This window comes from Palaemon carinicauda, chromosome 15 (assembly GCF_036898095.1).
Source record: "Palaemon carinicauda isolate YSFRI2023 chromosome 15, ASM3689809v2, whole genome shotgun sequence".
Taxonomy (NCBI): domain Eukaryota; kingdom Metazoa; phylum Arthropoda; class Malacostraca; order Decapoda; family Palaemonidae; genus Palaemon; species Palaemon carinicauda.
The window spans coordinates 99259430-99276685 of NC_090739.1; the positions used below are offsets into that span (position 1 = coordinate 99259430).

Consider the following 17256-nt stretch of genomic DNA (forward strand, 5'->3'; position numbering starts at 1 on the left):
CTTTATGGAAAACACGGATTGTAAATTTTGATTTCAGTGTATCCAGTTAACGCATGAAAAGTCATTATAAAGCTGAACTATGATCGTTTTAAATATGAACTTTTTAGGCACAAAGTATCTGTCTGTCAGGTTGAAGTGTCAATTATCAATATGTGAGTGCTCAGTTGCTTATACTCCTGCTCAGCAAACCCTTGTTCAACTGCGGACAATATCTTCGTACAGTACCAAGTAATGTTGGTGAGAGTTTCAGTTAAAGATGGGTTATTTAAATTCAAAGAAATGCAATGATTGAAATAATAATCATTAAATAAAAAGGCAATGATACAAAAAATCAACTAAGCCCAAATGATTTTCCACAGAATCCTATCTCAAAGTTTCATTATTTTACCTATCTTTTTTTTTTTTTTTCCTGGCTGTCTGTTACAAAGTTTACAATCTGCTTTTGTATTTATTTTTCAATATAAGCTGCCTTTCATGTTAGAACCTAAGGCTTGTTTCATTCTAGAGTTGCAATAAAGCTAGCAATTGGTATAAAAGTTTTATGTACTCTTACAATGTACAATGATCATATATGGGAAATCATTGTCTGAGGAAGTATCACTTTAGTAACAACAATACAATGTCTTGGAGGTGTTTTCAGAAAGAAATTATGGCATATTAAACTATTTAAAGGTTATTTTGTTTGTAATATTGATGAAATGAGACAATACTGGTATTATTTACTCTGTTCTTAGAAATTCTTCCCTAAGTTGACGATTCAACATTCGAAGCGATTCACTTTAAATACACCAGTGAATTTTCATAAATAATCCATTGACGTGGAAGAAATACAATCTTTAACTAGAGAATTGCAGGAGTGATGTCAGCATACTTCTGAGGTGATGTAGATCTTATTATAAACATTTTAAACACAGTTTGGTCTGCAAAGGTGATGACACAGGAGCAAAGAAAAAAAAAGAAACTCCATAATAAAGCATTATTAGGAATGGATATTAAGCAAACATATAACTTCTCTTTACATTTTTATATATGTGAATCTACATTTTGTGCTCAACAATTAATTTATAGGATAGTGACTCATAGCAACTTTCATGGCTGTAAAGCAAAAATATTATAAGTACAAGAGGGAGTTTTATTAGTATGCATCGCTATGAATTAGTTTAACATATACACTAATGCCTTCTTACTATTATGTACTATATGGGGAAATTCTGTATGTACTTCAAAGAAATGAAGTACCTATTTTAAATGGATATGTTACAGCAAGTGTGTGTATGTGGTGATACGTAATTAGAGAATCATATTAGTTTTTTTTTTTTTTTTTTTTTTTTTTTTTGATTAGGTGGTTAAGGGTATTGACTTTACGTTGATGCATACGCTACCCATTTAGTTGAACTATTTTCTTCTTTTTTTTACTGGGATATATATATATATATATATATATATATATATATATATATATATATATGTATATATATACGTATATATATGTATATATATATATATATATATATATATATACATATATATATATATATATATATATATATATATATATATATATATATATATATATATATATATATATATATATGTTATACAATATCCCTATATTACAAAATCCTACTAATGTAAACCATTATTGAAGAAAAGCTAGGAGTGTTTTTAAGACTCCTTATATCTCAACTTCTACTCAACTTTTCCTGTGTATAGGATTATATTGTACTGCATTTTACTACGTCAATCTTATGCATAAGCTACATGTTCAAACTTTATTTGTTAGTGGTTAAAGAGTCATTCTCCCTTTCCATTTTCTGGAATGACTTCGAAATCAGATAAAACAGAACAGAAAAGATCTGAGATGAGCTAATAATGTCACTCCCAGATACCAAAGCCCTCCTGACTCTGCAAAGGTACTACGTGAATCTTGTTGGTGCTCTTTGGTCGTTTCTTCTTTCGACCAAAGAAGAGACAGTCGAAGTTGATGGAAGGTAACTTGATCTTCTTGGCCTTGTTGTCGGTTACTTGGGCCACAGCCTTGGACACAGTTGAACCTCGCCTTGACAACGCCTTCATCTCTGACAGTACTTTCTGATGGCCTGGTGGTTAAAGGTATTCAAATGTTAATAGATTGGTTGAAAACATTTCAGGGGTAATTTTAAACACTAATGAGTTTTGTTTTTATTTTTCAACCAATTTTTATCAGACACCTTTAGAAAGGGAATATTTTAATGCCCAAGCGTATGCTGGTAAATTTTCTTTTCCATTTATATTTTTACCTTTTAAATATTAAAGGTAATAAAAATTGTAATCTCCCCTTCATATAAATGCCCGAATGAGAAATATTTTTGCAAAAACTAATTTTGTAGAATGTCGAATATTAAGATATATGTTTCACAAATTTAATAATTTATTTTAGTCATACCTTGACTAATCGCTGATAGCCATTATCTTTAAGTAGTCTTAAGTTAATGCAGTTCCAAAATTATTTCACACAGAATTTCTTATACTTGATTCATAATAGCATTTCATTATCTAACTCTTGTTTCATTGTTGATAGTTTACAGAAATTATAAGACTATTATTTTTAGTTTATTGAGGATCAATGAATGTTATTTTCTTAGATGTTTAAGTGTTGTGTTATGTTTATAAATTCTGTATATTGTGAGAGAAAAATAAAAGGAAAATGGAGCCGAGTGTAATTTCAAACCAAGAGATAGTTGCTGGTTATTTAGTGCTTCGTAACGAGGTCCCCATAAACGACATAGAAAGATGCCTTAAGAAAATTTTCCACATTTTGGATGGCAGAAATCGGCAAACAAATGAAAATTCCTTTACACTTTATATCACCAAAATCAAAGCTTTGAGAAAATGCACTTGACGCTTTGCACTGTAGCCTATTTCTTCATATCAATTGTGAAGTATTGCATTTTGAGACTTGAATTTCTGTATGAATATCCAGTTAAATGTAAAGTAATTACTCAGTTTTGTTTTAAGTGTAAAGTAAAGAGACCTTCTAGATATTCAGTGCTCTTATAAATTATCATCTAGGAGTTGCGTATTATTCTCAGAGCTCAAATGTATTTCTCTTGGGTATCAGATTATGTAATATAAAGCAGGTGAGTTTGGGAGCTTGGGAATTTACGCAATTCGCTAGTCGTAATATGTGACACCTGTAACGACCACTGTATTGTTTACAATACTACCAATCCCTTGAAGATGAACAATTCTATTCTCGGAGAATCATATATCATCAGAAGCTGTGTTCCTGTTTATCATCTTTCACATTTGAAACTGTCCTGGAAAATCCTTTGAAATTCAGTGTTGAAGCTTCATCACCATCTGAAGTTCACTTCATAGAGATCCATAAATCTAAGGCCTGTATAACATTACGGCGAACTTCTGTAACTTATTATTAATAGGTGAACTGTAAGTATTTTATGAATATTGTGAAATATTGTAAATACTGACAGTAGTTAATGTTATGTTTGCTGGCTATTATTTTTTCGCTGTTACTGTTTTGTTATTTTTCATACCAAGTCAATTAATAAGGGACTACGACATTGAAGTAGATTTTACATAATTCACATTTTGATATAGCTGACCATAATGCTCTTCTAGAGAATAATTGTTTGCATCCTTAAATTATTCACTCATATTTACCCCACCATAATCACTACCTTTTTACCAGTCTAAAAAACAGATTTATATACAGCTATATGAACATTTCTTTTTGTCCTATAACTGAACTTTTCCTACCACCAACCCTCCTCTACCAACCACTTACTGTTATCATTTCCTTTTTCTTTTGCCCCGCAAACTACTTTGTCTCCAGGTTCCTAACTTGCGATTTGCATAAGAATAATTCATCAGTTTCACTCTGACTATTTAATAAAGAACTAAAAAATCAACAAACGCACCAGGAGAAGCAAGTAAAAGAAAAAATCTTTAGAAAACCTTTTCAGAAATGAATTGATGAAGGCTGTCCTGATATACATTAACAAAGCAGAAGTAGAAAAAGGGGTATGTATGCTTATATGGTCTATATTTAAGAAAAGGAGCAACTTGGAATGGAAGTGCCATACAGTATATACCATAAAAACAAAGGAATGATTGTATGTCAGATACTTGATTGCTTTCACTAGCACTTGGTGTTACTGTATAGTGAGCCCCTTGATTTCTTACTCAGTTTTCACGTGGATTAGCAAGGTGTTTGTGCAATCATCTTGAGTATCGTGTATATTTTTTCTCTGGGTGAATAGGGAAAAAAGATAATAGCCTATTTCTGGCCTTTGATGGGCATTAGCGATCATCATGGTCTTATAGAGAAATCCACTATTTGATGTCTCTGCGACCACAGCTACATATCTGTAATGTTTCCATTCATTTTCTTTCACCTTTTCCATAGACAAAGCAACTAAAACTTTCTTATCTCTAATTTGCTGTAATGGTTACCTCTCACATAAAATAAAGTATGACTTCCTGCTGTGGTTAGGCTATGGATATTGAAAGAAACTCCCCTTCAAGAGGCGAGGAAGTGGGTTGCGATGCCGCCACACTTACATGGGTTATCTCCCATAGGAGCAATGTCACTGTAATCATATCCATGATGTTGAAGTCCTAGAACAGAAACTGCTCGGCTGACACCAATGTTTCTGCGACGGATACCATGTTCTGCAAAGTCAGCACCAACTAACTCCTCCCATTCACTCATTCGAATCGATATGAAGAACTTGTCGATGACCTGGTTTTGAAAACAGGAAGTAAGCAATATGTTTTGAGTTATGCATCTATTTATAGCCAATCATCTTGCTTGATAACACATTGGCAATTTAACAATTTAACCTTCTAGAAGATAACTTTGACAGGATTTGTAAGAATTGTTAAAGCTGATATATTCACGAAACAAGATATCAGTTTCCTCAGCAATTAATCTTGGAAATAAAAATCCAGGTTGACTTACAATTGTGAATGTACTGCAGGTTACGGAAGGCACTTACGGTCAGTATGATGAATGTGGAGAACATTGACCACACAGAGACGCATAAACAAGAAAGAGCCTGAACGCCGAGTAAATAGAATCCTCCACCTGTGATTTGGAAAGGATGCAGAATTGTTTTCGTTTAGACAGTTGAAATGAAATAAAGTTTCCTTTATTCATCATTATGTTATGAACATTACTTACCTCGGAAGAGTCCTGCTTTATCTCTGGTCATACGTAAGAGCATGTCTGCTTTCACGAAAAGTCCAATGGCAAGCATGGCCCAAATACCACAGAGTCCTGAAAGATAAAGGCAGTCATAATTCCCTTAATTCTATATTCCGGCAGTTGAAGAGATGGAGGAAACTTGAAGATGTTATGTTCCTTTAATGAACAAAAGGCTTCCTACGATATTTATGACAAAATGTATATGAAATCATAAAAAAAGAAAAAGAAAAAAACCACCGGAAAGGAATTCCCCAATAAGCAGATTGAAAAGAGCCGAGCATATTCGGATCTTTTATATTCACTATGCCAATAGTAAGATATCTACCTGCGTTCCAAAGAAAACTTTAACGACAAAATAATCAATGTGCAATGCGGCAAATGATATAACGATAAATGACACTCCTTTTTTTCAAGTACGCGTTTTATATTCTACAAGACCATTTGTACTGATATTAGTTGGTTTGCAATACAAAAAAAAATGTTTTGATATCATACTCATATGGAACACAAACACATACACATATATACATACATACATACACACTCACACACACACACACATATATATATATATATATAATATATATATATATATATATATATATATATATACACATATATATGTATATATATGTATATATATATATATATATATATATATATATATATATACATATATATATATATATATATATATATATATATATATATATATATATATATATATATATATATATATACTGTATATATTACTCACCAGAATGCATGAAATATCACAAGAGCTTGGGGTCAAGATAAATAAAAGAAAGACAGAGATGATGCCAACGGAATATGCAATGGAAGATAAAATATCATTGGAAATAGAATGGATTAGAGGTAAAAGTCTTTAAGTATTTCGGAACTATGAGCTCTAATAAAGGGTCATTAAAATTTGAGTCTATTGAAAGATTGGAAAAAGTAAATCAGAAAATGGCTAGGTTAAGTAAAATTTGGAAATCAAATCGCCTGAAATTACAAATGAAAATTTGACTATATTCAGTTTAGTGACATCTATGTTACTGCATGGACATGAATCATGGTATGGCAATGAAACAATATCCAACAGATGTTGTAGATTTGAGAACAAAGCCCTCAGAAGGATATTGGGAGTTAAATGGCAAGAAAGGATTAGAAATGAATCTTAAGGAGAGATTACTCGAGTGCCATATGTGGATGAGATTATGGGGAGAGGTAGATGGAGATGGTTTGGACACTCCACAAGAGAAATTGGTTCACCAAAGGTTTAACTGGGCTCCACAAGGCACTAGAAGAGTTAGAAGACACAGGCCCAATGTCTGAGAACTATGAAGCGTGAAGTGGGAGATAATGAGTGGAGAAGTATTGAATTAAAAGAGACGTCTGGCGAAATCTAACTGGGGCCCTTTGCGTCAATAGGCGTAGAAGAGGATATATATATGTATATATATATATATATATATATATATATATATATATATATATATATATATATATATATATATATATACAATATATATTCATTTATATGTTCATGCATATACTGTATATAGTGCCCAGATAATTTGGTCCCAGAAATGATATATATATATATATATACATATATATATGTATATATACATATGTATATATATATATATATATATATATATATATATATATATATATATATATATATATATATATATATATATACAGTATATACTGTACATATATGTTATATATATGTCTATATATATACTTACATATATGTGTATATATATGTATATATATATATATATATATATATATATATATATATATATATATATATATATATATATATATATATATATATGTGTGTGTGTGTGTGTGTGTGTATACCCTCTCAATAACAAGAGTAGCCATTTCTGGTGTAATTGTAAGGCAAAGAACTCTAACATGTCTTTACTCATGTCTGATATATTGCTATTCTCATCACTACGCAGGCCACTTGCGGATTGGTGGTGATAGGAGACTTTAATATGATCAATCACAGCAAACTAACCTAGTATGGGTGCCCCAAACTAGGATAGATTTGCTGATCATGGCGATACAGAAATCATTTCACCACGTCGAGGATCCCCACTTAAAAAGGTATATATATATATATATATATATATATATATATATATATATATATATATATATATATATATATATATATATATATATATATATGTATATATGATACATGCATATACATACTGTATACAGATATATTCATACATATGTATACATATATATATATATATATATATATATATATATATATATATATATACATACACACACACACACACACACATATATATATATATATATATATATGTATGTGTACATTTATATATGTATATATACATACATATATGTATATATACATATATATGTATATATATATATATATATATATATATATATATATATATATATATATTTATGTATATACATATACAAGCATGGCCAACGTGGTGATGGAAACTGACTAAACCACATATTTGAATTCAAGGTCTATAGATCTGTAGACCTTGCTTGAATTGACATGTTTGAGGCATTTGTCTTACACTGGACCAGAAACGACTGTATTAGTTGTTGTCGTTGTATATACAGTTCATACTCAGATATATATATATCTATCTATCTATATATACATACATACATATATATATATATATATATATATATATATATATACATATGTATATATATATATATATATATATATGTAGAAATAAATTTCTACCTCATACTTGGGATCGAACGCTGGCCCCTTCTAATGACAGGCCATGTCGAAATCAACCATGCCACAAGAGGCCATAAAAGAAATCGGAACTTAACGCTACCCAGCCGTTAAGGATTTACCTGGCGAGACATCAGCCTCTTACCAGCGAGTTTTCCCTGACTTCCTGGCCCACCACGTGACACAATTGGTAGTAATTCATTCAAATTACCCCTAATGAGTCAATATAGATAAATATCAACACAACATCGTGTTCAAATAGAAATAAATTTCTACCTCATACTTGGGATCGAACACTGGCCCCTTCTAATGAAAGGCCAGGTCGAAACCAATCATGCCACGAGAGGCCATAAAAGATGTTGAAACCTAACGCTACCCAGCCGTTAAGGATTTACCTGGCGAGACATCAGCCTCTTACCAGCGAGTTTTCCCCGACTTCCCAGCCCACCACGTGACACAATTTGTAGTAATTCATTCAAATTTATTTCTATTTGAACACGAATGTACTGGGTGCCGGGAGAATGAAGCACAGGACAGTGATTCTGGCATCCATAAAGCCGGGAACCACTCAGTTGTCATCCTCCCACCACCAGGATGGGAGGTTGGCTCGAAAGGAACCCTTTACTTATGGCTATGACTGGCCTTCCTTGATTTCTTTGACCTATTCTTCTTCCTCTTTTTCAACTTAAGAAAAGCGTCATAATATGAGTCGGAAGTCTAAGAGAAGCACAAGAAAGATTAGTTGGAGGAGGAAGAATGCATACATTTCTTCCTCTTTCCAACTCTCACCTCTGGCTCTGCAAGGATTGTCAAGGCCTAAGCGATCATCAATGACACCTCTCCCCCTATGGAAGAAACCATACAGCTTACTTCAACAGTAGCCACAGCAATGGGGAACACTGTCACAGGTTAGGGGATAGGTATACTCACAGGGACCTGTGACACAGAGACAAGCGTGGTCACAAGCACAGAGGGAGCTGAGTTACAGGCTTTGGAACCCCAGGCAGAAGAGTCAAGGTAACAGGCACAGGGGAATGGGGGGAGAAAACACAGGGGTGTCAGGGGTGATGCATAGAGTAACACCCTGCACCGGGGCAACACGCACTTAAGGTCCCAGTCCTAGCCAAGATACTTGCAATGCTGGAGCTTTCCTTAGCAGCACTGGTGTCACAAGATGAGCCTTTACATTCCTTTGAGCTTTGCACTTTGCTCCACTGGGGTCACCGACACACCACACATGCTTTCACCACTGTCATCATACACGGGAGACACTGGCACCGGACAGGCTGGAGGAGAGGTAGCCTAGCTACTACCCCCCTCAACAAGGTCTAAGAGGGCCGAAGCGTTTCTTAGGTCAAAATCGTCATCGGTGGTATGTATGGTAACTGGAGAAGGGGGTTGGGTTGCAGCAAACACTAGGGGAACCCCACATGCCACCAGAACCTGTAAAACTTGCCGATGTAGCTCCAACAGCTTTTTCCTCTTGACACAACTCCCTGGGGACCAAGCCAGGGGCAAATGCACTGGAGTGGTGGTAGCAGACGCACTCAGTGAGATAAAGGAAGAGGAGAAAGACCTCCTCCGGGTCCTCTTGATTATTGTCCAGACAGACCTCGAGAAGACTCAGCTCTCTTCACTCTCTCCTACTTCAAGGCATATGCCTACCACTACACATGTGAGCATAACCTACTACTATTATTATTATTATCATTATTATTATTATTATTACTAGCCAAGCTACAACCCTGGTTGGAAAAGCAAGATGCTATAAACCCAAGGGCTCCAATAGGGAAAAAAAGCTCAGTGAGAAAAGGAAATAAGGAAATAAATAAATGATGGGAACAAATTAACTAAAAATCATTCTAAAAACAGTAACGTCAAAATTGATATGTCATATATAAACTATTAACAACGTCAAAACCAGTATGTCATATATTTACTATAAAAAGATTCATGTCAGCCTGGTCAACATAAAAACATTTGCTCCAACTTTGAACTTTTGAAGTTCTGATTCAACTACCCGATTAGGAAGATCATTCCACAACTTGGTAACAGCTGGAATAAAACTAATAGAATACTGTGTAGTATTGAGCCTCATGATGGAGAAGGCCTGGCTATTAGAATTAACTACCTGCCTAGTATTATGAACAGGATAGAATTGTCCAGGGAGATCTGAATGTAAAGGATGGTCAGAGATATGAAAAATCTTATGCAACATGCATAATGAACTAATTGAACGACGGTGCCAAAGATTAATATCTAGATCAGGAATAAGAAATTTAATACACCGTAAGTTTCTGTCCAACAAATTAAGATGAGAATCAGCAGCTGAAGACCAGACAGGAGAACAATACTTAAAGCAAGGTAAAATGAAAGAATTAAAACACTTCTTCAGAATAGATTGATCACCGAAAATCTTAAAAGACTTTCTCAATAAGCCAATTTTTTTGTGCAATTGAAGAAGACACAGACCTAATGTGTTTCTCAAAAGTAAATTTGCTGTCGAGAATCACACCTAAAATTTTAAAAGAGTCATACAAATTTAAAGAAACATTATCAATAATGAGATCCGGATGTTGAGGAGCCACCGTCCTTGACCTACTTACAATCATACTTTGAGTTTTGTTAGGATTCAACTTCATACCCCATAATTTGCACCATGCACTAATTCTAGCTAAATCTCTATTAAGGGATTCACCAACCCCAGATCTACATTCAGGGAATGGAATTGATGCAAAGAGAGTATCATTATCTGCATATGCAACAAGCTTGTTTTCTAGGCCAAACCACATGTCATGTGTATATAGTATGAAAAGTAATGGGCCAAGAACACTACCCTGTGGAACACCGGATATCCCATTCCTATACTCACTATGGTGCCCATCAACAACAACTCTTTGAGGTCTATTACTTAAAAAATCATTAATAATGCTAAGAAACGACCCACTCACTCCCGACTATTCAAGTTTGAAAACAAGGGCCTCGTGATTAACACGGTCAAAGGCAGCACTAAAATCAAGGCCAATCATACGAACTTCCTGACCACAATCAAGGGATTTCTGTACAGCATTGGAGATTGTAAGAAGGGCATCCCATGCTCCAAGGCCTTTACGAAAACCAAATTGCAAACTAGGGATGGCACACTGGGATGGTTATGATCAATCATGACCTCTTTAAGAAGCAGAGAAAGAATGTGGATCTTCAGCTACTTTAGCCAAAAACTGGCTGCATCGTCCCCCCTCCTTCCCCAATAAGAATGAATTGCTTGTATCACATCCATAGACACTAGCAACAGCCAGCAATCACTTTCTGTAAGAAAAGAAGATGGAAAACCTTTATAAAGACACTACAGTACATCCCTACTCATTGCGGCCGAAAACAAAAGTACTGATCACACAACCCACTGTTAATTTTGTTAATATTCCTCATTTAAAGGACAAAATATTTGTATACACCTAGTAACAAATAACCATCCTCTCTCTTGTTTACATAGATTGGGGGAGTTGCTGCTTAACATAAGTGTAAGTATGAAACACAATAACTCACCTGCATTGGATGCCCATTTAGCTGTAACCACTTTGTAGATTGGAGAAAAGTCAATCATTCATTCTTGCACTCATGCCTACTAAAAGAAGGTTATCTTGGACAAGATACAATGTGTCACATGAGGGTGCTGGCTGGACTATACAACTTCTTAACCAGCTACCACAGGGTTAAAAGAAGGGTCTGGGGACTTATGGTCAAGTTCCCAGAGACAAAAAGATAAGAAGGCTATCTAATGGTTCAAGATCACAACCTACATCGGCTGCGGCACAGCCGACTTTTTCTTAAAATCTAAGGTATGGAAATACCCATTACTTCAAAGCCTTCATGAGAGAAATCCTCTAATCTACTTTAGCAAATGAAGCCAATGCTCAATTAATACCCGCATGAAAAACTGTTCCTGGACCATTCTTGATACAACCGGAACTAAAGAAAAGTCGTTGACATTCAGTTTTTGTAAAGATAAATCCTATTTCTTATTGTTTTCAGTAACTTTGTAAAACAAATGTTTAATGAAAACATATTACTATGATGACATTGCAGATATTTTGATCTTACGAAGATTGTAACAATATGACAAAATTGTAAAATATTATAGATTTTCATGCAGCAGGCAAATACAGAAGCTTTTATTTTTATATAAATGCATATTTTTAAAGAATAAAAATATGTCCTCCAAACACTCAAATATGTCTTTTGGTGGCAGTGAAAAAAATGGAATTAATAAATCGGCCTGAAGTGGTAAAGGTCGACACTACCACAAAACATCTATTTAAGTACACAATATCCACAATTCATGAGGAAAAGAATCGAATAATGGATACAACAAAATCCTGTACTTCACTTCATTTTACCATAATTGTAAGTAAGAGGATATGATCTTTGGATGCAGGTCTTCCAAATACGTAACTATGTCTCCTGATGGTAGTGGAAAAAAGATGAGAACCATTATTTTGCCACAGAAAATTGAAATTATAAGTCCGCATTAAGTATGAAAGGCCGTCACTCCCATAAAATGTGATTACCAGCTACCTCTGTAAACTATATCCACAATTCTTAAGGACTGAAATCATATGAGGGAAACGACATCATCTTCAGTTAATTGTACCATAATTGCGAGTAAGAGAATAGCATCTTTGAAAGAATTGAGCAGTTACAGGTCACATGACACATGTTTCAAGAGCCACCCTAATTTTCATCCTGTCAAAATTAGCATTAAAGCAGCAAGATCTGACCGATGCTAAAGGAGCTGATATACTTAGGGAGAGCTATATAAGACCATCATAAGTTAGAATTATTTGCCAGAGGTAATATTGAATGTTGACAAAACCGAATTTTATTGGAAGAGAATGCCTGAACAAACCTAAATTTGTAAATAGGTAAACTCAGTAGCCTGAATTAAAGCCTTTTAAAGATCTAATACCCATTCAATATTATTTATCATACATTCCATTTTACCTTCCTATATTGGGTTTATTTGTTTGGTTTTTTCCTTTCCCATTTGTACGTACGTTCGTTCGCACCAGTTTCCGACCTGCGCATATATCACCCCCCTGCGCAGGAGTTTCCTCTCCCCAATTACTCTTTTTATTACCGTGTTATTTTCTCATTTTATATTCCCATTCAATATTATTTATCATTCATTCCATTTTACCTTCCTATATTGGGTTTATTTGTTTGGTTATTTCTTTATCTCTTCCCGCTTGCACATATATACTTACTCTGGACTAGTTTTTTTATCCAGTTAATTCTCGGTATGATCATCTCATTTTATATTCCCATTCAATGTTATTTATCGTTCATTCCATTTTACCTTCCTATATTGTTTTTATTTATTTTTGTTGGTTATTTCCTTTTCTCTCCTCTGTGTCTTATAAATCCTTTCTCTGGTCTAGTTTCCGTATTTAGTTCATTCATGTTTACCCCTCTAGTGTTCTTTGTTTTTCCCTTAACCAATCACCACCCTAGGCCTATGCAGATATCTCCCTACCCCCCCCTTCCTTTATATCTATGACTGGTCTTTTCATACCCTTTGTTCCAATGCCTTTCCCGTTGTAACCTTTGACCTGGTGAGACGTTCTGCATTACAAGTGCGGTTTCTTTTTTCGTATTTTGCGATGGAGCAAATTATAGAAACTTGTAGTGTCTGCAGTATTCCGTACCTAAAAGTAGTGGCTCAATTCCATGGTGATTTTTTGGATACTTCAGGTAATGTTGAGCATTTTCTTAAATCTCACAACGTTATTCCTCAGGGTTTAAAGTGCCCCTAGTTTCGTTCTGTTTTATCTTATAGGCAAGACATTCACGTGTTTTGTTGTAATTCTGAATCCATTATTCGTAAAACTAAGAAGAAACGCCGTTGTGGTTATATCGTTACTGCCTATAAAGGTACTTTTTTGGACAAAATTCGTCTACCCCCATGGAAGATAATATTATGTGCCATCCACTTTTTGCATAATCATTCGGACCATGAGACCCTCATGGATGGTATCGACATACTTCTGTGCTTACCAAATAATTTGGCTACCATTTCACAAGAAAATGAATTTTACTTTGCAGCGGCAGCGTTGGTGGCAGTGACGGCGGCTGCAGTAATAGTATAGTGTTGATAGTCATGGTGCTTGTAGTAGTAACTTGTGGTAACATGGTGGTGTTTTGTGTCTTTGCAGGTGAGGCAGCAGCAGCACCACCTGACATCAGAGACGCGTTGTTCCAGACTGCAGCCATGGCAAAGAAGTTCCAACTGGTCGATACTTTTGAGCAACGTACTCCCACAACACCTCCTGAGACAAACTGGAAGCTGTGTCTTGTATGTCAAGAGGAGACAACAGAGTCACTTGTCTGCCCAGTACTGTCTAAACGCCGAGACCCTGGGAGTGGATACACGACAATGGCTGCAAACTTGGTCAAATTTGATGAACTCGGAGAACTGCCAAGAACTGTTCAGTTACAGAGACTAGATGAAGGACAAGGTGTTGAGGCGACAATGGTTGCCCACCAGGCCAAGTGGCATAAAACATGTATGCTCAAATACAATAACACAATGCTACGAAGAGCAGAGAAGAGACGCATCGCAAGCAGCTCAGCATTTGATAGTACTGACAATGTCCAGGCCAAGCGCGCCAGAACACACTCTTCAGAAGCCACTACCAGCGGCACCTCCTGCTTTTTCTGTGGAAAGTCTGGCACAGAGACCCTACATGAAGTAACAACCTTCCAGGTGGACACACGCGTACGGAAGTGTGCAGCGCAAGTTGGGGACAATGAACTCATAGCCAGGCTCAGCATGGGTGATATGGTGGCTCTGGAGGCCAAGTACCATTCCAAGTGTTTGTTGGCTCTTTACTATCGTGCAAAGACCACTGTAGAAGCCGAGCAGAAAACTGACCATGAAGGTGTAATGTCAAGAATCGTACTGGCTGAACTGGTCCTGTATATCGAGGAAACCCACCTAGAAGAGGGCACCACCCCAGTCTTCAGACTCGCAGAACTTGTAAAGCTATACACAACAAGAATGGAACAGCTCGGGGTTGTTTTGTGCCAGAAAGTTAATAGCACAAGGCTGAAAGAGCGCCTGTTAGCCCAGATACCAGGCCTGAGATCCCACAGCAAAGGCCGAGATGTTTTACTAGCGTTTGATGAAGACATTGGTGAAGCGCTAGGCAAAGCCTGCGAGCAAGACTGTGACACTGAGGCAGTTCACCTTGCGCGTGCTGCACAGATAGTTCGTCGATATATGTTTGAAGACACTTACCAATTCCGTGGATCATTCCCGGGCGGCTGTCAGGAGGACTCTGTGCCAAACGTACTAGTTGCAATGGTAAATATGGTGCTGGATGGCCCCACCATCAAGAATCAAAGCCATTCCTCTTCAACACAAGCAGCTCTTTCCATTGCGCAGGTTCGAACAGTAGACAGTGACGTCGTGGTCCTAGCAGTGATGGTAGTCCAGAAACTACCAGCTGGAGACGAACTCTGGGTAGCCTTTGGGACAGGCAAGAACTACCGCTACATTGCAGCCCATGAAATAGCTTCCTCCCTTGGTCCAGAGAAGGCATGTGCTCTTCCAATGTTTCATGCCATCACAGGGTGTGATACTGTGTCAGCCTTCGTCGGACATGGGAAGAAATCTGCCTGGGCAACTTGGAACACGCTGCCAGAACTCACTGATGCCCTGCTGAGTCTGGCAAATGCACCCACAAGCATCCAAGAGGATACAATGCATGTCATTGAGAGGTTTGTCATACTCCTGTATGACCGCACAAGCAAATGCAAGGACGTCAACAAGGCGAGAAAGCAGCTCTTTGCAAAGACGAACTCTGTTCAGAACATCCCGCCAACCTACGCTGCTCTGGAGCAGCATGTGAAGAGATCTGCCCTTCAGGGTGGTCATGTCTGGGGCCAGGCATTGGTACCAACGCCCGTGCTCCCTCCACCAACAGACTGGGGCTGGCATCGGAGTGATGATGGGCTCTACACACCACTCTGGACCACACTCCCTGAGGCATCCAAGGCCTGCTATGAGCTGGTGTCTTGCGGATGCAAGAAAGGCTGCAAAAACCGCTGCAAGTGCAAGAACGCTTCACTGCAATGCACTGGTCTATGTTTCTGTGAAGGCGAATGCCAGTAGATTGGGACAGAAAACTTGCTAACCAACATTATGATCTGTAGACATTCATAATTCTGGTGACCAGATTTGAAAAGTTCGGAATCATAATTAACATAGTGTGGCAAAATCTACGTTATTGTATTACATGTATGTACTGCAGGATTACACAAGTACTGTGCCTAGAGACTGGGCTTTTGGTCGACTATATAACTACAATCTGACCATACTGTAAACTTCCCGTACTCTGTGTATTATTTTGACTAGCAATTTTGCCAGCAATTTGAAATAAAAAAGCAACTTGAGCAATTAAAGTGTGTTCCTGAAATCAGGTACTGGTTATTAGAGGTATTATGTCATTGAGTATTGAAATCTTCATCAAATGTCCACTTTTTCCACAAAATGGCGGCCAGTTTGGGGGCCATTTTTGAGAAGATTCATCTAAATATCTGTTAAACATTTATTGATGTTAATTCTGATGTAAAAAAAGGGAATTTTGGCCCATCTAGCACCAAACTAACGACACATAATGAAGTCTATGTAATGACGCTAATGTTAAATGGCGGCCATTTTGAACAATGGCCGCCATATCTTCCTAAGGGCTAATCTTGAATGCCTCCATATCCAAAAATGTTTAGAATATATTAATCTACATGTATGCCAATTTTGGTGCTTTTAGACCAATTTGAACAATTGGTCTGCTATGCCGCTGTACTATGTCAACCATTGGTAACGTTGCTAATGTTAACGTCCTCAGTACATCTGTTGTTTAAATATTTTAACTCATTATATATGTCAACAGTGTTAATATTTATATGGTACATTTGTATTGTATTACATGGTGTGATTTTCGCACAGGAAATATATGATTTCCTATAGTAGATAACGTGATTTAACAGGTTTTCACATTCATTTCATTCGTAATAACATCAACCAATACGTCAACTTAAAAGTTAACCGAATTGGTTAATCTGTTTGTTTCCGATTGAAATTATCATCAAAATCGGTTAAATCACGTTATTTGCTATAGGAAATCATATATTTCCTGTGCGAAATCACACCATGTAATACAATACAAAATTACCGTAATAATAATTATAATAATATTTCTGTAAATGATAATAA

At 36.1% G+C, this 17256-nt stretch overlaps 1 protein-coding gene across 2 annotated transcripts in view; it reads right to left on the reverse strand.

The window, feature by feature from the left end:
* Positions 1-1570: 1570 nt before the first annotated feature.
* The window catches only part of LOC137654347 (putative ammonium transporter 3), a 115380-nt gene continuing 99694 nt past the window's right edge, over positions 1571-17256 (reverse strand). For both annotated transcript variants that reach the window (XM_068387963.1, XM_068387964.1), the window contains 4 exons: positions 5186-5281; positions 5001-5089; positions 4564-4744; positions 1571-2099 (listed from right to left, as the gene is read on the reverse strand). In XM_068387963.1, the coding sequence (XP_068244064.1) occupies positions 1876-2099; positions 4564-4744; positions 5001-5089; positions 5186-5281 (590 nt within the window). In that variant the 3' untranslated portion in view covers positions 1571-1875. The remainder of the gene's footprint in view (positions 2100-4563; positions 4745-5000; positions 5090-5185; positions 5282-17256) is intronic.